General features: G+C 38.3%; 4 protein-coding genes and 1 long non-coding RNA gene across 10 annotated transcripts; 2 read left to right on the forward strand and 3 right to left on the reverse strand.

Moving 5' to 3' along the window:
- Positions 1 to 31: 31 nt before the first annotated feature.
- On the reverse strand, positions 32 to 13,003 carry LOC122576310 (serine/threonine-protein kinase STE20-like). 2 transcript variants are annotated; one of them, XM_043746426.1, is made up of 7 exons: positions 12,589 to 13,003; positions 11,793 to 12,157; positions 6,020 to 9,705; positions 3,955 to 4,088; positions 2,314 to 2,808; positions 1,844 to 2,098; positions 32 to 1,710 (listed from the first exon to the last, which is right to left on the reverse strand). In XM_043746426.1, the coding sequence occupies exons 2-7, from the start codon at positions 11,873 to 11,875 to the stop codon at positions 1,504 to 1,506; spliced, it is 4,860 nt and encodes a 1,619-aa protein (XP_043602361.1). In that variant the 5' UTR covers positions 11,876 to 12,157; positions 12,589 to 13,003; the 3' UTR covers positions 32 to 1,503. The 2 variants fall into 2 exon arrangements, with proteins under 2 accessions (XP_043602361.1, XP_043602363.1); XM_043746428.1 differs by lacking the exon at positions 12,589 to 13,003 and having other exon boundaries at positions 6,020 to 9,693; positions 11,793 to 12,187.
- A 14-nt stretch (positions 13,004 to 13,017) lies between these two features.
- On the reverse strand, positions 13,018 to 15,847 carry LOC122576329 (putative protein kinase C delta type homolog). Of its 3 annotated transcripts, none has more exons than XM_043746485.1 (4): positions 15,096 to 15,847; positions 14,115 to 14,381; positions 13,809 to 13,840; positions 13,018 to 13,724 (listed from the first exon to the last, which is right to left on the reverse strand). In XM_043746485.1, the coding sequence occupies exons 1-4, from the start codon at positions 15,251 to 15,253 to the stop codon at positions 13,585 to 13,587; spliced, it is 597 nt and encodes a 198-aa protein (XP_043602420.1). In that variant the 5' UTR covers positions 15,254 to 15,847; the 3' UTR covers positions 13,018 to 13,584. The 3 variants fall into 3 exon arrangements, 2 of the variants coding, with proteins under 2 accessions (XP_043602420.1, XP_043602419.1); XR_006319699.1 differs by having other exon boundaries at positions 13,028 to 13,157; positions 13,520 to 13,840; XM_043746484.1 differs by having other exon boundaries at positions 13,018 to 13,840.
- On the forward strand, positions 15,104 to 17,457 carry LOC122576337. Its single transcript, XR_006319706.1, has 2 exons — positions 15,104 to 15,242; positions 15,841 to 17,457. It is a non-coding gene; the product is annotated as an uncharacterized LOC122576337 (long non-coding RNA).
- LOC122576323 (ran-binding protein 3) lies at positions 16,816 to 19,739 on the reverse strand. Of its 2 annotated transcripts, none has more exons than XM_043746471.1 (4): positions 19,679 to 19,739; positions 19,340 to 19,432; positions 18,259 to 19,106; positions 16,816 to 18,184 (listed from the first exon to the last, which is right to left on the reverse strand). In XM_043746471.1, the coding sequence occupies exons 1-4, from the start codon at positions 19,692 to 19,694 to the stop codon at positions 17,873 to 17,875; spliced, it is 1,269 nt and encodes a 422-aa protein (XP_043602406.1). In that variant the 5' UTR covers positions 19,695 to 19,739; the 3' UTR covers positions 16,816 to 17,872. The 2 variants fall into 2 exon arrangements, with proteins under 2 accessions (XP_043602406.1, XP_043602407.1); XM_043746472.1 differs by having other exon boundaries at positions 18,259 to 19,103; positions 19,679 to 19,734.
- A 764-nt stretch (positions 19,740 to 20,503) lies between these two features.
- LOC122576336 (acyl-CoA-binding protein-like) lies at positions 20,504 to 22,238 on the forward strand. Of its 2 annotated transcripts, XM_043746500.1 has the most exons (4): positions 20,504 to 20,631; positions 20,724 to 20,833; positions 21,022 to 21,136; positions 21,494 to 22,238. In XM_043746500.1, exons 2-4 carry the CDS (start codon positions 20,819 to 20,821, stop codon positions 21,631 to 21,633), a joined length of 270 nt encoding a protein of 89 aa, XP_043602435.1. In that variant the 5' UTR covers positions 20,504 to 20,631; positions 20,724 to 20,818; the 3' UTR covers positions 21,634 to 22,238. The 2 variants fall into 2 exon arrangements, with proteins under 2 accessions (XP_043602435.1, XP_043602433.1); XM_043746498.1 differs by lacking the exon at positions 20,504 to 20,631 and having other exon boundaries at positions 20,705 to 20,833.
- The last annotated feature ends 86 nt before the right edge of the window (positions 22,239 to 22,324 follow it).

Genomic DNA, 22,324 nt, shown 5'->3' on the forward strand with positions numbered 1-22,324 from the left:
AGGAAAGGTCCATTTATTTAGGCTTTTAAAATAAGAACAGACTTTCGAGTTTATTTTAAGTTTCAATTAAAGATAGCAATGTCCGCGTTCTTTAGAGAGTAATTAATTATTAAGTGCGACCGCTTAACTCACCATCCGTGTCGGAATGATCCAATTGAATCAATTAGCCGGCTAATGGGTCTATCAGTCAATGCTTTTTCTTCATTTCTTTTGCTATCGACCTCTACCTAACTCTAGGCTCTCTCTATATCATTTTCATGATTATCACAATTTAAAGATTAGCGATATCTACTAAATATTATGTCAGAATCGATCTTCCTTATTAAATTATGTCGACAAGTATCTTAGAATTAAATTGATTGTATTTCAGACATCCATGTGAAGTGTCCTGGAGTCTTCTTCAACGTGTCTCGACTTCGTTGCCGAATCGTGGTGCTTTGCCAATTCTACCGTGTGCTAAAGTTAGCGTATAGTCAGTGTGGAGCCAAGTGTGCGACCCGAAAAGCGAGAAGGAACACGAGAAAACGTATGGAGAAGAGAAAGATAGGCGTGGACGGTAGACAGGATAGAAATAGAAAAAAAGATAAGTGGTGGAAAAATGGAAAAAGGGAAGGAGACATGAAAGGTGTAGGATTCATGAAAGAAAATGAAGTAAAGGTGGCGAAGAACGACAAAAACGAAAAGAAAACGCGGTCCTTTTATGAAAAAAAGGGAAGGCAGGAAGAGCGAGAGCAGTCGTCTGTGGGTGGAAGACGCTCGAGACAGTATTTATCGTAGCCAAAGTAATGAGCCACTCGGAGTATTAATAACCTGACCGCGGTGTAACGCTAGAGGTTTAGAATAAACGCTGGAACGCGGTGCAATTAGAGGTCTGCGAGCATCTTCCGGTTATCTGATCGTGATATCTTCTTTCTAAAATATTTTGCTATTCATCACGTTAATTATAATTTAAGGCATGTTGTCTATTGTTTTATTTGAAATGTCATTGTAGCCAACGTCGGTAGAACTTTCGGCCCATCACGATTTTTGTTTAGAAAGAACGCTTTAAAAAAGGAAACATAACATCCAATTGAATGAATCGGTTTTCTCGCGGCCGAGCTTGACTCTGTAAACACTAGAACCTCATTTAAGTTCCACGAATGGCTAATCTATGTGTCCTATAAACGCAATGCGGCCTCTACGTTATAAAAACCTAGCATTTATCATCGAGAGCGATTCAGAGATATTGACCCTTGCTAGAACCACTCATAGAATATCTTCCCCGACGAATGCCGTCATCCTCAATGATTTCATCGAGACTCAGTCAATTGTCTGTCCTGATAGACTCCAAAGTAACATTCAGTTTCCCCCGTTTGCCAAGAAACGAGCGTAAGCACCTCTTCTTTCGTTCGAATCAACTTTCAAATGATCATCAGGACCATTAACATCGTAAGACAAGAACACCACGTTGAATACCGCCAACGTGCAAATCTGTGAAGTTGTGGCATGTCTCTGATAGTTTCTTCAGTCTGTTGCATTTGGGTTTGTATAGGAAAACCCACGGAAGACGCCCTGGTCCATGGAAGTGAGGATCTGTTCAGGTACAGGAGTCAGTCGTGGTCTTTCAGCAGTGAATGCTGTGTCAAAGTACTTCGTATCTAAAGTATGCTCCAGGGCTGGTTTGAAAGGCGGTTCCAGTTGCCTCCTTTCTAATCTATCCCATGGCAATTGCTGGAGAAATGAACATATTAATTGTTTTATGAAATTTACAGTTCATACGAGAAGTTTCAATTGCACAGAATGGTCTACGTCTGTGTTCGTGAATGGAGACCAGTCTGTAAATAGATTGTACAAGATTAATTACATGGAAGAAAGAGTGCAGCGCAATTTCGTGACCAGGAAGCCTTTTCCCAGAGTCTTTTTCCAGAAGGGCGATCAATATGTCGCTGGAATCTTGGCTCAGGTAACGAGGTATAAACGGTCTTTCGTTGCATATACTCCAAAATAGCTCATCCTCGTCGCAGCCGGAGAATGGCGACTGTCCCGTGAGCATCTCGTACAGAAGCACGCCGTACGACCACCAGTCTACCGCCTGATTGTATTTCAGTCCCTTTATGATCTGCAATGCGGAAACAGTCAGTTGGTTAACTTAAAGAGACCAACGAATCGCGGCTCTTTGAGCGTCGCTTTTAGTGTCTTAATTTTGGAACTTGGATTCCTTCGACAGCCAATAATTCCAATTAAATTAAATAGCTCGCTCGTGCTATTTGATAAGAGAAAAATGATTCTATTACACAAAGAATATTTTTTATTACGTTTGTGATCTTCTTTTACCTCGGGAGCCATGTAATCAGGCGTTCCACAGAAGGTGTCGGCGGTTCTGTCGAGAAAAATTTGCAGTTTGCACATGCCAAAATCAGCTATCCTAATATGTCCGTCGAAATCAAGCAGCACATTGTCTAATTTCAAGTCTCTGTACACTATTCCTTTCTTGTGCAAGAAATTTAAGCCGGACCAAATCTCAGCTGCGTAGAATCGGGCTCTTGGTTCTGGGAAACGACCCGACTTTTGAATATGAAACATCAAGTCGCCGCCGTTCAGGTATTCCATTACGAAGAACAGATGAGAGTCTGTCTGAAAGGTGCAAAACAGGTGACAGAGGTATGGGTGCCTGGTAGCTAGAGTCAGGACTTTTCTTTCGATTAAGGTACATTCTACGTCGTCGTCTTCAAGAACTACGTCCTTCTTCAGGCACTTTACTGCGTATACACATTCAGTGCCTCGGAGTTCGGCTAACAACACTTTGCCAAAACTGCCTTTTCCTAGGACCTAAAGAAATATAACAAACATTATAACTTCTGCTTTTTTTTTTCAGAAATCCAATTTTAAGAATTTTTAAATTTGTATTTTCAAATATTTTAGGTCTCAAAATTCATTGATTAATGTATCGTATTATTGGAGAGGATCTAACTTGGGATTAGATATGAAAGAAATATCCACCGGGAGTAATTCTTATGAAATGACTGTAGCCGTCAAAAGTGAGGCAAGGTTCTGTTACCAGGTGGAAATCCAGGTCTGATAGAGTGAAAATGGCACACGGTGGAAAGTTCATGCGTCTAAAGTGAGAATGTCGCACGTGAGAGTGCCTCGGACTCGTTAAAAATAATTCGTTGCGTGCAGCTAATTTAGGTGAGTCTATTTGCGTGAGGTCCTTCGCAAAATTAAATTCGTTTTAAACTTTCTTCTCTATAAATTTACTCACTGATAAGTCACCTGACTATAAAACCCTATTATCTTTCAATGCAGATATTTCAAGATATTAAACTATCTCATGCCTAAAATTCATGCATAAGAAACTCTTCACTGTCGAGGAGATTTAAAGCTTTTTAACGAAGCTTTTTAAAGCTTTTGCGAAGGTTCGTCGCACCTCCTAGTTTGGATCATTTTGCAAGGACACCTTGTGAATCAATCAAGTTGGGTTCACGTGTTACAGGTATACACGTGATACCGATTGGCTTTCATCCTGGTGAGCCAAGGGAGCTCATATATTTTCTGTAAAGTAGGTACATCTACGAATATCTAGGAGAAACCTGTATCAAATCAATTCACTGAGCAGAAAATCTAAAATCCTCTAAAATTTCTCTTGTTTAAACTATCTCAATTTTCTAATAACAAAAATGTAAACGCTTCCTTTTCCAAAATTCCATAAAGTTATTTAGAATCTAAACAATTCTTGTTATTTCAGATTTATGTAGAGAACCCTGAAAGTTACTGACGTAAGTTTTTGATAGAAGAAAGATAATCCGTCGTAGACGAAGCTTTCCATCATCTCGAAGTGAATAATTTGGGCGTTTCGTCAGCCGGGACCTTGGCAGAGGCCCGAGAGTTGCACGCGCCACGGTAAACACGACGATCGTGGCTAAAATCTGTTAACGACCGTTTATAATGATGACCCGCCTTGGGCAGCAAACTCACTTTTAGGAAATTGAAATCCGTCACGGTGTACTTCTTGAACCTTGGAAGATTGGTGGCCGGTGGCGTAATCCTTCCACTAGGGAAATGGTCTGAAGAGTCTGAATTCCTCTGGTTGTCCGACGACTGCGAAGGTGCTGTGAAATTAAAATAGAAATAATATATCAATCGATCTACCGATTGGAGCAATTTATAAATGTCATGGTTAGTCTTATTTTCGCATCCATAAGGCAAACGACATTGAAATACTTGCAGTGCATCTCTTTTTAAAGTCTCAGGTCGTAAAAATTGCCTGTTTTAAATCTTAAAGATACTTACTAACGAGTAAAGAGGAACCAGTAACTATTGGACAAGATTCTCTATTTGTAGAAAGAGAACGATCGTATTAGATTCTCTTCCGGGATCTTCCCGGGCCAAAGAACGTCTGATTGCTCAAATGTTCGTCAAATTTCGATTAATAAGCGAATTAATTATCGATCTGGCTTTGGCATATGAACACGCTGGATGTTGGCCGACTAGCATTTCCCAAAAATAGAACTGACCGTTTTATGACGCTAACGGGACACGAGGAACACAACATAAATGATCGATTAAGGGACAGGTAGGAATATCATAATAGATATAAGCACTAGAGACCGATTTAACCACGATATAATTTCATATTGCCGGAATCACAGTATCGTCTACCAGACTATTTTCTAGTCAGAGTGAATGGATTTATGACAGCCACGTGGAATTGCGGCAAAGTCATAGATGAATACACTTCTTGGACCAGCCAAGTCTGACTGAACGGCCAATGCTTAAGATAAGATATGAAAAAAAATGAGAAATATTCTTTCGAAGCTACCAAACATTGAAAGATCTTAGTTTTTCCTTTGATCCCTACTTTTAGCGGGTTGGAATAAGTAACTCACCTTTCTTGAGCGCCTGCAAGGCTTCTGCCACAAGTTTTTGGTTCAATCCACAGAGATTCCCAGTCAGTTTCTCACACTTTTTGTGACAGGCCATATCACAATCTATTTTTAAACGTTCTGGGTCTTATTTGTTTGATTTTATAACAAATACCTTTGATGCACCTTGTTTGTACCAAAAAAGCTAATTTAATGCGAGAACAACGGTCTCTCGCGGTTCTTTATCTACTGATACCCAATAAACCCATCGTCCATCTAAATTTATCTCGAAACTCTTGTTTGCAGCATCAACTAATCGCGACTGCATTATAAAGTCTAGAGTATTGTTATGAAACCGCGCCACATCTTATAAATAGAACCACTATGGGCACAACCATGTGCATTAGTTTTAAATCAAGGTAAACAATAATTGACCATTTATGACAAATTAATTGTATCTATATCAAGATTTAAGAAAGTTATACATATATATATATGTATATATTTATTTATTTATTTATCGAGATATTGAGACAACGAAGAACTAGTGGAGACCATTTTAATAATTACGGTACTTCCTGTAAACATACTGGTAAATAGTGTCGTTGACTCTACGACAACGACCTTACATAACAACGAAGAACTGGCTTCACGTTTGTAACAGGAACATATGATACTGTTGGATCAGAGAATGTATCTGGATGTGGAACGGTTACGCAACAGCTGATTGTTTGCTGATACTCTGACAGCCTGACCATAAGACTTTGTATCCCTCTAGAATTTCATGCAGAAAATAACTTATAGGCAATAGAGTGAATCACACATTAGTCACAATAGTTACAAACAATATCTGTTAGTCACAAGTTAGCAAACTGCCATGTTCGTAAGGAATTAGCTTGAATATCTTCGACGAATTTAATATATTTACGTTTATGTAAAATGCAAATGTCAAAAAGCCAATGGTTATCAAAAAGATATTGAAAACAGCACGTTCCTCTGAACATAAACACACCACCCACACTCTGGGAAGACGGTAAATTTCTGCGAATCTGCAACAAACTTCCTGGCAGTTCGGCTAAACAGAATCCTGGTATAAGGCAAACGTGAAAAAAATCGAAATTGCGCAATCTGTCTACACTAACAGAACAAACGATCCAAAAATACTATAGAATAAGTACTCGATATCCTTGGCGAACCGTCGAAGCCGGAGTCGTTACTCCTGGTGGAATTCATCCTCTTGTGATCCGGGTCATCATCCGTACACGTGGATCCACTGCTTTCCGTGGTTGCCGTACTAGTGGTACTTCCGGTACTGTCACTGCTTACAGATGGCGTCCTGGAGTGATGCTTTTTCCTCTTAATCTTGGCTCGACGAACCTTAGACAAGTCTCTGGGTGTAGCAGTTAACAACGCCGATGGAGTCGTGTAAAACATCCTAATGAGATCTATGGGTTTCTGAGTAGGTGTATTATTTTTGGGATTAGGTTTAGCGGAATTCTTTACTTCTGAAGTTTTCAAGACTTCCTGACTCTTGGCAGAACTTTTCTTGGTAGAACTCTTCTTGGATCCCTTGTTGTCTTTACTACTATCTTTCTTAGTAGAGCTTTTCTTGATCGTAGAAGATTTCTTTTTTCTAACCACCTTTTTCTTTTTAGAGGACTCTGGAGTATCCTCTGGACTGCAAATCGCGTTGGCTTCCTTGGAGGGCACTGAAATAATATCTTTCTCTTCGTTGACGTTAGAAAGGTCACTGCGATTGTCCCACTTGGAAATTGCCAATATTTCAATCTCTTGGTATTCGTTGGTCGGTGTCTTGGGCTCGTCCTCTTCATACAGAACCTGAGAACCGGATCTAGTCGGGGTGGGCGTTTCCTCGATGTTTATTACAGGCACAGGAATCTCAGCGGTCGGTGTGGAGACTTCGGAAGCCGGAACAGTGGTATCAGGAGTATTCGTCATGGATTTAATAGAAGTAGTCGATGACCAAGAGTCTTCTCTCTTGAAAGGAGCCTTCTTTACGGTCGAGTACGCATCTTGGTCAATTGTTATAGATAGGTTTTTCTTCTTCTTTAATCCTTTCTTAGGAGTGGTATCACCTTTATCAAAGTCTGACTTCTCTGAAGTAGTTGAAAGCGTTCCAGTGCTGGATATTGTCTGTTCAGTCTTGAATTTCGACGACTTCTCCTCAGTCTTCCGCTCCTCCTCGATTACGGCGATATTACTGAACTCGGCTGGCGGAGTGGCGACGCTTATTTTAGGATCAGTCTCTTTTTTCTTGTCCAGCTGCCCGCTGCCGAGGTCCTCGACCGCCTGACCTGGCTCCGAACTCTTGGAACCAGTGAAATTGAATCCCTTGTTGGTCACTTTCGTCACTTTAGGACTCTCCGGCCCCTTAATCTCGCTCCAGAAATCTATAGATTCCGTGGACGTGCTTTTAGATAAGCTTCCAATCTCTCCGATTACCACTGGTTTCTGTAAAGGCATTTTGGTCATCAAATTTTCGTCGACGGATATAGACTGTTTCAAAGCATTTGGATCTATCTGTTCTTTGGTTGGAACAGGCGTAGAATCCACACTGATACTTCTGTCTAAAGCAACACTGCTCTCGCCAGGAGTATCGACCTTGGAAAGTTTAGTTCTCCACGGGATCTTGGGCTCTTTGTTTGTTTGCGTCTCAGTCTTTGTTGCACTCTGCAAATTGGCTTTTGCTTCCGCTTTGTTTTCTATTCTGTTACTCTCAGTCTTCTCCGTTGGCACCTTGAAGGGCAATCTTGAAATTTCTTCGACACCTTTTTTTACCATCTTTTCAACACTCGGCCCATTCACCTTGTTATCCTTGTCATCCTCTATTACATGCTTTCCTATCTTTTCAGCAACTTTTCCCGAACCTTCTGCTTTTTGCGTGTCACCTTTGAGGCCCTCTGACAAGGTCGTTTTAATCACGAGGTTGTTATTTGCATCATCAAGGGAAGAGGAAGTCTTCGTTAATAGATTATCTTCTTTCAAGGACTGTCTAAAATGATCTACGTTCGACTCTTCAGTAGAAACACCTACTTTGGGGGCGTTCTTCAAGGTCACAGCTTTGTTCACCTTCTTTCCCGAAGATACGACGTCTTCGTCGCGTTCGGCTTTCGTCGGTTTTGCCAGGTACTGCCGTTCTCGTAACGTATACTTTGGCGCTTCTACGGCATTATTTTCATCCGTATTAATTTTAGACGCTTTTGGCAGCCTGTCCGCAGCCGATGGAAGCGCTTCGCTGGCGCTGCTCTCGCTCGCCAACGGCTCAACACTTAACGTCACGTTGTTCTCATCAACCCTTGTGGTCATGGGATCGTCGTAGATCTTGGGTTCTAATAATTCCTCCTTCTTCGCCACAGAGACGACAGAGGACACTGGAAACTCTGGAACCTTTTTATCTAGAAATTCTAATTTCTTCTGCTTGGGAATTTCAATGGCTTTTTTATGTATTACTTCTTTCTTCTCTTTTGGGAAGATTTTATCCTTGGAGGATGTCTTTTGGTTCGTATTCTTATTTTCTTCTTTAACATTTTCAGATGAGATCTGATGAAGTATTTTTTCTTTAGGATACTCTGGCGTTTTCTTAGCCTCTTCTGTGACATCTACAGGTAAGATCTGATTAATTTTTCTTTCTGTAAAAGACTCTGACGTTTTTTCTGGTTTCATTCCATTGGTAATAGTTTCTAATTTCTTCAGAGGATCATTTTTTAGAGTCTCCGGAGGCGTCTTCACCGTGAAATACACGCTGTTTCTCGAAGTATCCTTTATATAGGGTTTCTTCACGGGTAACACGATTTCCGTTTCAGATTCTTCTTCAACCTCACGCCTATCCGTCTTCCGTGTAAGTAATTTTTTAGGAACGGGAATTTTCACGCTTTCCCTGAACTGTTCCACGGGACTACTGTTCACCCAAATGGTAGAAAAGTCTCCGACACTGTTGCTGGCTTCGACCTTGAACATCTGCGGCCTCGAGCGCTTTCGAACTTTTTCCTCGTCATTCTCACTTGTTTGGACATCCGCAGAGGCATCGCTGGAGGTACTAGGCGTACGTTCCCTTAAATTTTCGCCCTCCTCAGGCGGTGACGGCTTTTCGGTAGTTTTCTTTTTCTTTTTCACCTTTTTTAAGGTTTTCCTTACCTTCTGCGACGTAGTTTCCTCCTCGTCTTGGGACGCAGGCTCTCCGTCAACACTCCTGCAGAAGATAGGAACGATCCTTGGTCCTCCAGGAGCCCCTTTCTTAATCAAAGTCCCTCTACGAACCTCGTTCTCGATCTCAGCTTGTTCTTCAGCAACCAGAGTATCCAATACCTTTGCCTGAACTTGAGCGTAAGTTACCTCTCTTTCTATCTGTTCAGGATCCAGCTGTATATCCGCCGAAGATCTTCTCCTCGTGAATCTTCTAATAATTTTATTCTTTATCTGTTGTAGATCTTGGCCCTCTTCGTCTTCATCCGTTTCCAAACTGACTTGATGGAACAACTGCAAACGTTTCTCCGCCTCGTCGAGTTTCTTGTCCTTGATCAAGAACTTCTCGACCAATAATTCACCCACAGACTTCTCATGCCTTTCGTTATGTTGTCTCAGAGCAGGATTATCTTTCAAGGCTTGGCTTCTGATTTTGATCGTGGGTCTGTCACGACGTAGACGATTTCTTTGATGACTACTCTCCTGAGTCAGGGTCCTGGGTGTCGAGACGTCGATGTCCGCGGTGTCGATGACGCGTCTAGGCCGGCTGGGCACTGACGCGGGAGAATAACGACGCAGAGTGGACAGCGGGGACTCAGAGATGGTCGACAGATGTGGCGAGTATCGGGACAGCGGCGAATGGAGCGGTCTACGCGAATAACTTCATGAAATTCTGGTTGCTAGGCAACGTGCATGCTTCTCTGGCGGTTTTTCTTTGGTATTTTTTTAAATAATAAGATTCAAAGACCTTGAATTTGGAATAGAAAGATCCTGAATATAGCGTATCGTTTGTTTATAGATGAGTCAAACACGAAGAAAGTATGTTAAGCTGGTAAAAATAATTTTTATCGTAAGGAAGGTTGACTAAAAAATAGCAAATCGTTGTTTGGACAGTTACAAAATGTTTAAGAAGACTCGGCAATTTTTGTGTCGCGTAATTGTTTCGAACCTGACCTGATAAGCTTCCGATTGCATGGTCTCAATACCAGAAGCTTCTCCTCGCGATGCATTACATTGCAGGAATGGAAAGCGCATCGTGAACACTTGTTACGCGCGTTGCCTCTGAATTTGGCTTCGGCCATGGCCACGAATGATTGACAGATTTCGATTCATGAATCAGTTGTACGCATTTGAACAGTTACACGATGACAAACAAGTAGTAATTCAGCGCACATATGGATCTACTGACCGATATTAATCATGAAAGGCGATTGAAACTTCTCATCAGGTTTTTTACTTGTCACTCCTCTACAAATTTTAAGCTATTGTCTTTGGTATTACATATTTTATTTAGATAAATAATTTTCCAATTATATTTTCTGATCATTTTTACATTTATCTAAATCATTTTCTATTTAAAAAATACGCTGTACGTAAGATATTGATTTCAATTTTTTAATATTTTTGTTGCATTAAGTTTGTAAGTTGCTCAAAAAATTCAAAAAGGAAGAAATCTCTGTTAATTATTGTTTTATAACTAAAAATTCTATTTACTAATCCTCAGTATATAGTATTAATCGTTACTTATAATGATTTTCCATTTATGTAGGACAAATAATTTTATTCTTTGCACATTTATTTACATTATCTATTTACAAACGTTTATATTAAAGCTTTCAGTGTTAGAAAAAAGATAACGTAATTGCGGATTTTACTAGAGGATTTTTTGGCAATGCAACGAGTGCGACGGAGTTTTATCACGTGGAAACTACACGTCCAGACACTTGGCTATTTTTAAAGGCTAATATTCTCGATGAGCCTGCTACTCCTCCTGATCCTTCTGATTTACTCCAATCCGAGGATCAATCAATTAATCGCCATCTCGCGTTTTACTAATAACTTTGAGATTTGACAGATCGTCTGTCGTATTTATCGTTTGTCAAAATTCTGAATAACATTCTAACAGAGTTATTCTAATTGCAGAGTATCGTGTGTGTACAATCTGCTGCACCAGCATGTTCCGATCTATGGCATTTTCTTTTCATTTTCCACTGGCTTACTCAAAGGAAAATTGGGAAATGCGCTTGCTATTTTGGTTAGCTCCTTTATTGCTTCTCGCGCATTCACGTAACTAACCACCAGAGAAGCCTCCGCGACGACGAACGTCACTCCGCGACCAAGAATAATGGTCCGCGAAGGAAAAGCGGGGAAAGAAAGCGAAGAAAGGAACCGCTTCGTGGAACGCTATTTTCGCTTGGATTAGATGGACGATCGGGGCAAACGGGACGAACAAGTGCAGCGGAATAATCAAACTCGAAGTGTGTGTTTGCCAGAGAATGGTACGAAATGACCGGTATTCCGAGAAAGTCCTTTGTTCGAAAAAGAAAAATCTCTGTAATTATAGGGTAAAAGACGATGAACTAAACAAAGCGTCCAATGAGAAGTAGTATACGTATACTTGTAAGACGTAACAATAAGAAATTGTATCTGTCATGTCATTTTATTTAGACGGAAAAGAAGAAAAATTGATAAAATAAAGAACACATGTTGCGAAGAGGAACTAAAGAAGGCGATGAAAGTCAAATGTAAACAGCATGTCCACTAAGATAGAGTGAAAAAGAGAAAAATTCAAAATTTGTAAAAAAGAAAACTGTTTCACGATGAAATGCAAAAATATCTCTGGCAACAAAACAAATTACCAAAAAATAATCGAGGCATTTTTCGCATGAAAATAAAGAAATACAGTGTACAGGGTATCTTAGGAGGGCTAAGAGGAAAGGAAAATAATTGGATGAAGAAAGAGCTTACCGTGGAGCACCAGTCATCAATGAACTGTGATTAGAGAAGGGTCCCCCATAGTAATAGGGCAAACTGTCTCCGTAGTAGGGCATCGTGGCGATGATTATCCAATAGATTTAAGCGTACAGTCGTCGAAGGGCTGGAATTCGAAGAGGAAGCACAAACAAGAGGCGCGAACAGTGAGCACGAGCGGTTCGACGCTCTCGAAGACGACTGAGTCCGGCACGGATCGCCGGCGAACGCGTTCTCAGGTGTTCGACGAGCCGTTCTCACGGTTCAGGGAGCCAACACCGACTGAGTCTAAGCCAGCGACCCAGTGTAATAATAGAAGTCTAGTATACGTGGCTTCCTAGCGTCTAACTATACTAGCTGGACTGTAATAAACCGTACAACGTTTCATTGCTTTTCTACAAATATTTTCCGTATTGTAGCGTTTACGTGACTCATTGTCAGGACTAGAATTGAATCGTATCAGCCGATTGTCAAACATGATGTAACAAGCCTTTTCCCATGCGTTCCTATGGTGTTATCGCTGGTGAACATCGCGAAGCATTTTACTAACGTAAAGAGACATGAAAATGGTAAAAGAGGACGATTATTATTTTTCTATAATCGAACACGATAATACGAATTTTTTTAATTTTAACGATGAATGTTTCCGTTTCAGAAAATTGACAAGGACTCGAATACAACGTAAGGAACTGTTGACAGAAATTTTGGTAAAACGTACATTGGTTAAAATCACTCCTCACTATCATGCTGTTAAAAACACAACAACAACATTGATGAAAGTTGTGAAGAATACCGAAAGACGCGCAATCATGCATCGTGTGGCTCGCGGTATAACATGCACGTCAAATTGCCAGGCGACGAATTTCGTGTCGTTGTCTCTGCAGCCGTGTAAAACGCGCATTAATGTGTCAGCGGAGCCACGGTTTCGCGTTGTTTTGTATTCGACCATCGAGACCCGCGCCAAATGTTTCCTTCCTCGATGCCTATTGTTACTTGTTCAGGGAAACTTAGAAATAGCCAACGAATGGCAACGAATTCTATTTCAAGTCAATTCTACAACTAACTTTAGTTTCAAAATTTACTTTAAAAGTTAAATTTTACAAAACTCGTGATACAAATTTAAATTGCTATCATGTTGAAACTTAAACATAAGGTGCATCAAGGTGAAAAGGATATACATATATACAAGACGATTGTTTTCATGAAAATTCTTTGGCTTAAATCTTACTTACCGTCGCATCTGAGACCTTGTCGAAAAAACCCATACAACATGGAACCGCAATGATCACAAAAGGTCGGTGACATGAACGTATAAGGACGAAACCTGTGAGGCACATCTACCTTGAAACGCTCCCTCAAGTACTGCCATCGAACAAGTATTAACAAAATTAGAACGATTCTGTGTAAGATTAGATGTTGCGTTACTTTGAACAAATAGCATAAACAGATGCAATGTGGGCTACCAGAAATAACACATAACCGCTTTTTATAAAAATAGATATCAGATACTTTCACAAAATTTCCATGTCTTTACTACAAAAAAGAAAACACATATATATAATTAGATCTGTTTTCAGGGACACAAATTTGGATTTCGGGTTTTAAATTACTGGAAAATTATGTCTGAAAATATTCGGAATTTGGTAGAATTTACCGTTACATCACGAGCAAACGTTTGCACACGAATTCTCGGCGTTTAGAAATAAACATAAATTTTAGCATACCAAAAAACACCACTGATCCTCATTAAAGGAAATGGACAAACGAATATCAATTATTCTCATAAATCTTAAAGGAAATTTGTCGCTTGTACGGTGAAGTTGTATAAAGCGGATGCACTTACTATCGTGTTTTCGGACTCCCTGCCACTTTCCGGGCACTTGGTTAACAATTTATCATGACACTTCTTGTGTACCGCTGTTTGGCAGGCTGAAACGCAGGAATGGAATATTAATAGAGGTACAACGTGGCCGGTACAGTCAGAAAAAGTACTGTCTGGGATATAATATTTACCTTGGCATTGATACCCTTGCTTTCCGAATCCCCTGCGACAAAGAGCACATCCCAGATTAATTGGAAAATACGCCGTACTTGAGGAAACCGCTGGCCGATACTTGAGTGATATGCCGAACGGTACAGTGCAAACTATTTTTAGATGTCCGCACGTACATCGTCAAAGCAGCCGTCTTTTACGATAAATCGAAACTCTTCGATTATTACTGCGCTGTCTGAGAGCGAATGTTCTCGATAAAACGTGTGTTGGTGGCTGCTTTGTTTCCTCAAGACATATTTGTTTCATTTATGTTTTAGAAACTTTACCAAAGGAAATCCTTGCAAAAGGCGCAGAAGGTCGGTTGTCTGAAGAATTTTGCAACTAGTTTGTGACCTCGAACCACGTGCACCTTGTTATGTTTTACTGCTCCTCTTCTTTTAGTAATTGCTCCTCCAATGTTGTTTTTTTCTCGTGCAGGAGACACAGATGCAGCCGCGATATCCCGTCGGGGAACCCTGGTTTTATATACATATGTTTTCCCTGTGGACGTTGTCGGTGGTAGATCCGTTGGATTTAGTACTGGAATTCTGGTTCTGAAACCGTATCACACCATTTTTTTTATATCTTTCAATTATTGCTTTTTCACACGTATTTTTCAATGAAGGCAACATTTAATTTGATGCTATAAACTCGTATTTCTCTCTTCAAAATCTTTTAAAGAGCCATTAAGAGAATTTGACTTTGATTTTCGTTTGGTGTTTGTTGATTCAATTGTACGCTCGTAATTAAAGTTCCTAATATTCATTTTGAACGTGGAAATTTTAACATGAAGTTAACTCGATGGATTAAACTGAAATATTTAATGAAAAATTTATCGCGGTGGACAAGATTCGAATAGCGGCTGTTCTAGCGGCAGATCTTACTGTGCTCTGTAGTAAACTCTGTAGTAAACATTGTAACATTTTTATTACAGATATTCTAATTATTTGAGTTGTATTCTTCACTTATGAATTTGGAAGTGTAAACTTGCAATTTGTTAATGCTAATTCTAAATCAATTAAATTTTCATACGAAAGTAATTCAAGCTTCTAAAATTCGTATATCTAAACTAAAGTATTTCATATCAAAATGTTGTTTCTAAAAGACAATCTGATTAAATATCTTCTATTATAACAGTGTAGAATTGTGAAATGTATTTAACTATCAGTTAATTACAGGTATTTTATCTGGAGGGATTGATTAACAACAGAAGATAACATCGAACAGTCATGGAACATTCAACAAACTTTACCTACCGAATGGCTCACCTGTAAGTGTATCCTTCCGCGCCCACGCGTGCCTGCGGGCTCATACGAGCCTGCGGACTTCTTCCAGCTCGTGGGCTTCTACCGTCCGCGGAGGACTTCCGGCCTGAACCACCGCCTGCGTTGCGCCTCTTCGCGTGAGCACCACCGGTGAACATCATTTTCTTATTCACCTACTTACTCTCTTTGCCTTCTGTCCACACTAATTCTTTTGTCATTGATGACAATTCATTCAAATGCTTCAACGTCGAAAAATAACACTGGTAACATGCTAAACGTTCGCGAATCAGTACCTGAATCACCGCGTGCCCGATCGTCGATGCTATCTTTTTAGTTTCCCGCCTCGTGACGCTCGAATTCCGGGGCACTTGGCCGCGTAATGCCAGAAGAATTCTCGTCCATCGGCCAGCAACATTTTCCTTTCTGTCCGCCACGAACAAGGCATCGATCGCTTCCAATCGATTAAAATTTACTGACTCTACCTTCGCGAAGAAACAGCGGGCAGAACACGTCACATTGTTAGTGAAATTATAATAGACTGTTCTCAACTAAAGAAATGGGTCATCAGAGGAATTCTGACCTTGATAAGTCAAGTCAGCAAGAAGTAAAGCATAACCATTAAATTTTCTAAATCTCGATCATCTCCTTTATTAAGGATTACACTGGACTCCTTAATTGGCCATTTTAATTGTATTAACGGTATCGTTACTCGTCTGAATAAGTTCTGACAGTTGATTGACTTTTTCAGATTCGATGTCACCTTCAGCACTGTTCATTTACCACTGATTTCAACGTTTTTAACCTTTGTGCACCAAATAATAATAATAATAAGAGCTACGATTATAATTAAAAAGGTATGGCTTCCAAGCGAGAAGGAAAATCCCTAAGGTTGTCACAGAAATTTTTGAAGGAAAAGGTTAGAAGATACCGTCTTCAGTCTCACTCTTCTCACCCTTGCGAAGATCACACGTTTTTGATCAAATGGATGTATGACTAATACTCGAGAAAGAAAACGTTACATCGACTATGGAAGTGGAAGATGTCTCTTCTTCTCAATTTCCTCTTCTTTGGTCCAACGTCCCGGTGTGATACATCGTTTCAACAGGAATGTGTCGCGACCAAAAGTAGTATTAACGATATTCAAACGTCAGCTACACGGTTTGACTGACTCCACACGATATTTGAATGCTGTACTTTAGTAAGTCTCTTTCGTTTTCTGAAAATAACGACTACTGACTGCTGTAATTTATGGAATACATACGATCAAATTGAAAACTATGGATCATCGCGTGGATGTTGACGAACATAGGAACTGGATTTTGACGCCTAAAACGTTGTGTAGCTTTGCACGAAACTCTCGAATCTATAAATATCAGCCTGTTGAATACCGCCCGCCATCGAGTCGAGTAGCGCCGCGAGCGGGAAATATTACAATGCGCTATCCGGCGCGTTTTCCAGCCTGGAAAAGCTAATGGATTCCAGAAAAATTTCTGGACAGATTAAAAAAATGGATCCATGTATTAGATAAGAAAAAAACTCGTACATTTCAGACAAGCTTGACTCTGGTTGTTTTTTTTTTAAATAAATTTGAATAGTATAAAAAAATAAACACACACTAACGATTGATTTTTTTTTTTATGCAAACGAATGTATTTGTTCGATGTGTAATTAACGATGTGTACAATGAGTTCGTTTCATATCAAGTACAGAAAAACAATAGCAATTACTCATTATTTGTATATTTTGTGAATAAAATTTTTTTCTACGTTAATTAATATCTTTGCTGTTCCATTACTGCACATTGCATTAAAGGGCAATTTTGTGACTGACTCCCCTCATTCTTCCTCGTGGAACAAACGAGCGATTGTCGTGTCGATAAATATCGTTAAGCAGAAAATTAAAGAGAGAAGCCGTTTTATACACAGCCTTTGAAATATCGCGTGGGAATTGTCCGATTTCCTTAGGTACTATATACAGTTAAAGTAAAGTACAAATAGTTACAGATTCGACCATGGAACAACCTGAACATTATGTGCTCGCGATAGAACCTTATGTAATGTATATTTCAAACAGGCTCACAATGTTTTCTCGTCGATGAACATGTGTAGAGCTGTCACTTTCGCTCACGGCGGAACTACATCTTAAATAATGTAACTAATCTTAATTTCCTTAAAAGGTACAATATTTATATATTTATATTTATATATAGCGGACAAGGAATAGAGAATCCAAAATCGATACGAACATCGCTACGATAAAAATCCAAATGATTCTTATAAAGAGACTGATCACTGGAAACTAAAAACGCTGTTCTTCTTCAAAGTGTACAACACGGTTTCGTGACTGATTTGTGTGTGTATATGTGTATATGTGTGTTCGTATTAAGCTATTATCAAAACTCCCTAGCCAGTGGTTTTTCTCGGTTCCTTTTAAAAAACGCTGTTTGAAATTCGTGTAAAAGAATTATCGGTTGGGAATGATTAGAAAATATATACCAGAAAGAATTCGGCTTGGTATTTTCGCCTTTTTTGTCTCCTCTTGCTTGTCTGCAAACATCAGTGCACCGCGGGATATATCATCGAAGTCTAAGAACTTCCACAAGGGGAAAAAGCGCGAATCATAGCCATAGTTCTATTGTGTACGAATTACTATAGAAACAAATAGGGCCTGATAACTTCGACGTAGTTTCCCGAATCTTGTTCTCACGTGTTAGCAACTTCTGCATCGCGTACATTTAGATGATAACTGGCAAACAGCTCGCAGGGACGACTGATCGACTGTCACTGGTCAGTAGCTAATTTCTTGGGTTGGCGTAGCTGTGCGCGTATTAGCCGCTCTTCCAACAAATCATGGAGTTGTTCCACTTCCTTTGGCGCTGCTTGAATAATGAAGATTCTGATACTTCCTTGAACATCCATCGCCGTTAGTCTTAATGATTTAAGTGCAGCTCGTTCCGCGATCATTCCTGGCCATACTTTTGTGTTCATAATTAATCTCTGCGTTCCTGCAGTGCGTCCCACTAATCGAGATTCTTCGTCGCGGTCGTTTAGCCTTAAAGTACCTCTACCTCTTTCTTGCCATCCGCCACTAGCCTGAACAAAATCGGAAATTTATCGTGAATGAATCATTCTGCAAAATTGAAAGCAAAAATAATTCTTATACAAACCTTGTCAAACGCAAAGAATTTACAGTTAATCTGAAGAACATTTGTCTCTCCTTCTTCACCAGTTACTGGCGTTACTTGACTATACTTCCTCTTATTAGCACGGTTTGCTTCTTCTAATTTTTGAGCAGCTTCGGTTAATGTTAGATTTGATTTGGAGGTAGTACGGCATGCTGCTGATGCACTGGAAAAGAGAAGCTCTGTGGAACCATTTGCATTTGTGTTTTCCTCCTTTTTTTCCTTTTTCTCCTTGTCTTCTGTTTTGTCAGAATTTTCTGCATCATTCGCGATCATAACGCGTTCCTGTAAGTTTTGACCAAATACAAAGTTTGGTTCTGATGCACAAGGCGTTATTGTAGTATTTACACTATCTTTTGTGCTTGTGCCTAGCAACAGGAAGGTGGGCTTCACTTCCTCAATTGGCTTGTCTTCCTTTTTAGCGTCTTTTACTTCACTTTTACTTTCTATTGCTTTAGTTTCTCCTACTTCGCTATTATCATTTTTCTTTTCACTCTTATCATCCTTTTCTTCGTTCTTATCTGCCTTTGTTTCTGTTTTATTATTTTCCTTTTCCTTATTTTTCTTTTCATCTAATAATGAATCTGTGGCTTTTGCAAATGGATTCTGAAACTTAGCTGGTTGTAGATATACTTTAGTAGTAGGCTGACTGTTTGTCACTGTGCTCAATTTGGAGGACCATAACGTAGATGACTTTCTTTCCTCAACTAAGTTCTTGATAGAATCACTACACCCAAATGTTGTTCTAAACTTTGACGCAGCTAACACTGGCTTGGTAGAACTCGAGGGTGATTCCTTGGTATTATTTTCTGTTGATGAGCTCTCCATTTCTTCTGAAACGATTCAGATTTCATAAACTACTAGTCATAAATTGTTACATGCAAGTAATACTTTCACATCATAACCTATGGTTTCCAACAAAAGTTATTGGAACTGGTCAGAAATTATGCTACATTGTAGGGAGATAACGAAAATATATCAAATATAGCAATTATATGTAAATATCATAGATAAAATTGATGATGAAGTTACGCATGTGGAACAAAAAATAACACTGCGTATTTACCACTGTTGGAATTATCAGGTGAATCCCCTGGTGACTCTTGTGGTGGATCTACCTTTAAAACATAGGATGGTCGATTCGTCTCTTCTTTATTTTCTACGTGAAATTCAAAAACAGATAGTTAACATGATTGTCAAACAAAATTATTTCCTCAATCTGTTGTAATGCTCTAGAGTAAATATTGCCGAAAAAGGAAGATACGGAAATACATAGGATTCAAAGAAGAATAATATGGATAAAAAAAAAAGATAATTTTCTACGAATTTTCAATTATTATAATTTACATAATCGTGCAGAATTTATCGTTAATTTACTATATAAGAAAAGAATCACAAAACGCACCCTTGCAGTCCGCCATTTTTTACGTGGAAGTGGTCAAGTGTCGCCATCTAGCCATATCATTAGAAGATAAAAAAATATTCTCTACTGCATGTGATCCATACACAGATTCATATATACATGTATATACAGTTACATATTTTACGTAGTAATAATATCAATATCATTAAAATTTTCTTCTTTCAAATATAAGAATGTCATAATATTTAATCATTATATAACTTCTGTTTTATTTAAATTAGCAAAAGCTGACTAAATGACGTCGTTGCAAGATACAATTAACCAAAAATACAATCCGAAATATTGGTACTAAGGAAACAATTTATTGATTACTTACATTCATTTCTCAATTCTAGTTTGTTACTAAACTGTGCATTTTTATGAGTACAATTAAAGAAATTCATCTACTACATATTATAATAAACGCTCTACTTTGAACATTTTATATGTATATTTTTGCATTGCATGCATTATATGTATCTTTGCACCTTCAAATAAATGCACAAAAATCCACAATCTATTTATTACATATTCATATATTGTTCATGCTCCTTTTTTTTAGACTTCATAATATATTCTTAACGATTTGTATGTATATTTAAATCATCATCGAGGAAGATGGGAACCATCGAGAACATTTTAACATCGACCTTCCAACTTCATCTAAAAATAGCTTTGCTTTTTACGAAACGTTCGATTGCTATTTGAATGAAGGTTTTTAATAATTATTCTTAATATTATCCTTAATTTCCTTTGCATTCTTATTAGTGTCGCTATTCTTCCCGCTATGTGACGTCATCAACTGCCATTAATCATATCAGAACAGTATAATGTGCTTGCCACGGATGTAGAATAAAAATAAATACATATTACACAGGAACTTAAAGTTAAATTGAATAAAAATTTTGCTAATACCATGAGTTATCGTGCGGTGGTATAATTATTTATTAATCAAGGTCTTGCTGACATGAAAGTTTATTGGTGGTCGTGATCGTATCATACGTAGTAAGTACAGGAGTGGGAGAATGTTAATCGATTATATTTCCAGGCCAACGTTCTATAGATCCAAAACAGTGGCACAGTACGACAGTGAAATACTTAAAGTTCCAAATCTTGTCTTGACCTTTTTGTCATTAAAGCACAATGTCTCTCGATGAAGTAAATAATTTTATATTTAATTACGTTAGCGTAATAACATAAATAACATAAAATATTGTAATTAGACAATATTTTGTCATAATTGCTTACTGGTTGCTTGAATTCTTGTACATACTTTGAATTTTTCCACAATTTCATTAAAAACAGAAATGAAAATTATTCTTTTATTCTTGTATATTTTTTGTCAGAGATTTAACAAGGCTGCTGAGGAGGTGAAGGAATTGCGTGCTCCAGCTTCAGATGCTGACCTGCTTGAACTATACTCACTTTACAAACAAGCTACAGTTGGAGATTGCAACACAAGTATGTAAAACAACTTGTGATCATTTAGTATTACTTAATATACTTTGGCTGAAAATTTTTGGATCTATTTGTATAAATATGTTAGAAAGGATCTTGAATAGATCTCCAAAATTATAATATGATTACGTTTACTTGATGCAACAAGTTAAAGTAGATATTTATTGTAATACTAAAATTATGTAACTACACTTTTGTTCTGTGGTCTTCCTAATTTGCAATTTCAATTGCACAGCGAATGTTAATAGACCTATAGAAACCAAATTCAAAAGCTAAATAAATGATGAGATGTTTTTATGTGATTTCAAACTTGTTGAATTCTAATGAGAATCTCTCCAAGGAAGATTTTAATTTTTCTAGCCAGGCCAGGCATGCTAGATTTCAGAGGCAAAGCCAAGTGGGATGCTTGGGACAAAAGGAAGGGCATGAGTCAAGATGCTGCGAAAGAACAATACATTCAGAAAGTGGAAGAATTGATATCCATTATTGGGAAGAAGTAATTTATAATACTGAACATTTATTTAAGCATTTTTACCAAATTTTGTCTTTCTTACATACTTATAAATGTGCAATGTGCAAATTGATTGTCTTTGATACCAAGGTAGTTGCAAAAATGTTAGAATACATTTTGAACTAATCTTTTTAATATTTGAGGAAACAATTCAATTGTCTATGCTGGGTATGGACAAGAATTGTTGTAAAAAATCATGTTATCTAAAAGGAATTGATATATTGAATTAATGAATCGATATTCTTATGGTAGCTGAATTTATTTTGCTATCACTGATTAGCTATTTACAACGTCGATGCTGTTGACTTGCGAGAAGTCAATACATGTACTATATTCACTCACCGACATGCAACTGTTAACATATTTATCTTTCGAATACATATACACGAGTTTTAATACCACATCGAAGCGTATAACGGTGAAAATATAAAAAAAGAAGTAATCCTCCCTTCGTTTTGGATAACTTTTACATTTTTCGCCTATCTTCTTTGTATAAATATCGATTTATAAATGAATATCACTGTATGAATATTATAAATATCAGTAAAGCTGAGAAAAGAAGATCAAAATAAAGTGGTAAATACTTTGTTATAATTTGAAGTTTTATACTAGTATCCCACCTTGAGATAAGTGTTGTTACAAACAAAAAGAGAGAACATCAGAGACGAGACATAGTGTTG

The sequence above is a fragment of the Bombus pyrosoma genome, linkage group LG16 (assembly GCF_014825855.1).
Source record: "Bombus pyrosoma isolate SC7728 linkage group LG16, ASM1482585v1, whole genome shotgun sequence".
NCBI classification, from domain to species: domain Eukaryota; kingdom Metazoa; phylum Arthropoda; class Insecta; order Hymenoptera; family Apidae; genus Bombus; species Bombus pyrosoma.

What these genes read in the sequence shown, in the direction of transcription:
- LOC122576329 (XM_043746484.1), bottom strand. Translation starts at nt 15,253, where the DNA reads ATGATGTTCACCGGTGGTGCTCACGCGAAGAGGCGCAACGCAGGCGGT. An exon ending in GCGGAAGGATACACTTACAG is followed by an intron (nt 14,382 to 15,095) that starts GTGAGCCATTCG and finishes ATACGGTTTCAG; the next exon opens with AACCAGAATTCCAGTACTAA. An exon ending in TTTTGCAAGGATTTCCTTTG is followed by an intron (nt 13,841 to 14,114) that starts GTAAAGTTTCTA and finishes TCTTTGTCGCAG; the next exon opens with GGGATTCGGAAAGCAAGGGT.
- LOC122576323 (XM_043746471.1), bottom strand. An exon ending in ACCTGATAATTCCAACAGTG is followed by an intron (nt 19,107 to 19,339) that starts GTAAATACGCAG and finishes GAATCGTTTCAG; the next exon opens with AAGAAATGGAGAGCTCATCA. An exon ending in AATTCTTTGCGTTTGACAAG is followed by an intron (nt 18,185 to 18,258) that starts GTTTGTATAAGA and finishes GATTTTGTTCAG; the next exon opens with GCTAGTGGCGGATGGCAAGA.
- LOC122576310 (XM_043746426.1), bottom strand. Translation starts at nt 11,875, where the DNA reads ATGCCCTACTACGGAGACAGTTTGCCCTATTACTATGGGGGACCCTTC. An exon ending in TTGATGACTGGTGCTCCACG is followed by an intron (nt 9,706 to 11,792) that starts GTAAGCTCTTTC and finishes AATTTCATGAAG; the next exon opens with TTATTCGCGTAGACCGCTCC. An exon ending in CGCTGCACTCTTTCTTCCAT is followed by an intron (nt 1,711 to 1,843) that starts GTAATTAATCTT and finishes TCATTTCTCCAG; the next exon opens with CAATTGCCATGGGATAGATT.
- LOC122576336 (XM_043746500.1), top strand. An exon ending in AGTTGGAGATTGCAACACAA is followed by an intron (nt 21,137 to 21,493) that starts GTATGTAAAACA and finishes TAATTTTTCTAG; the next exon opens with CCAGGCCAGGCATGCTAGAT.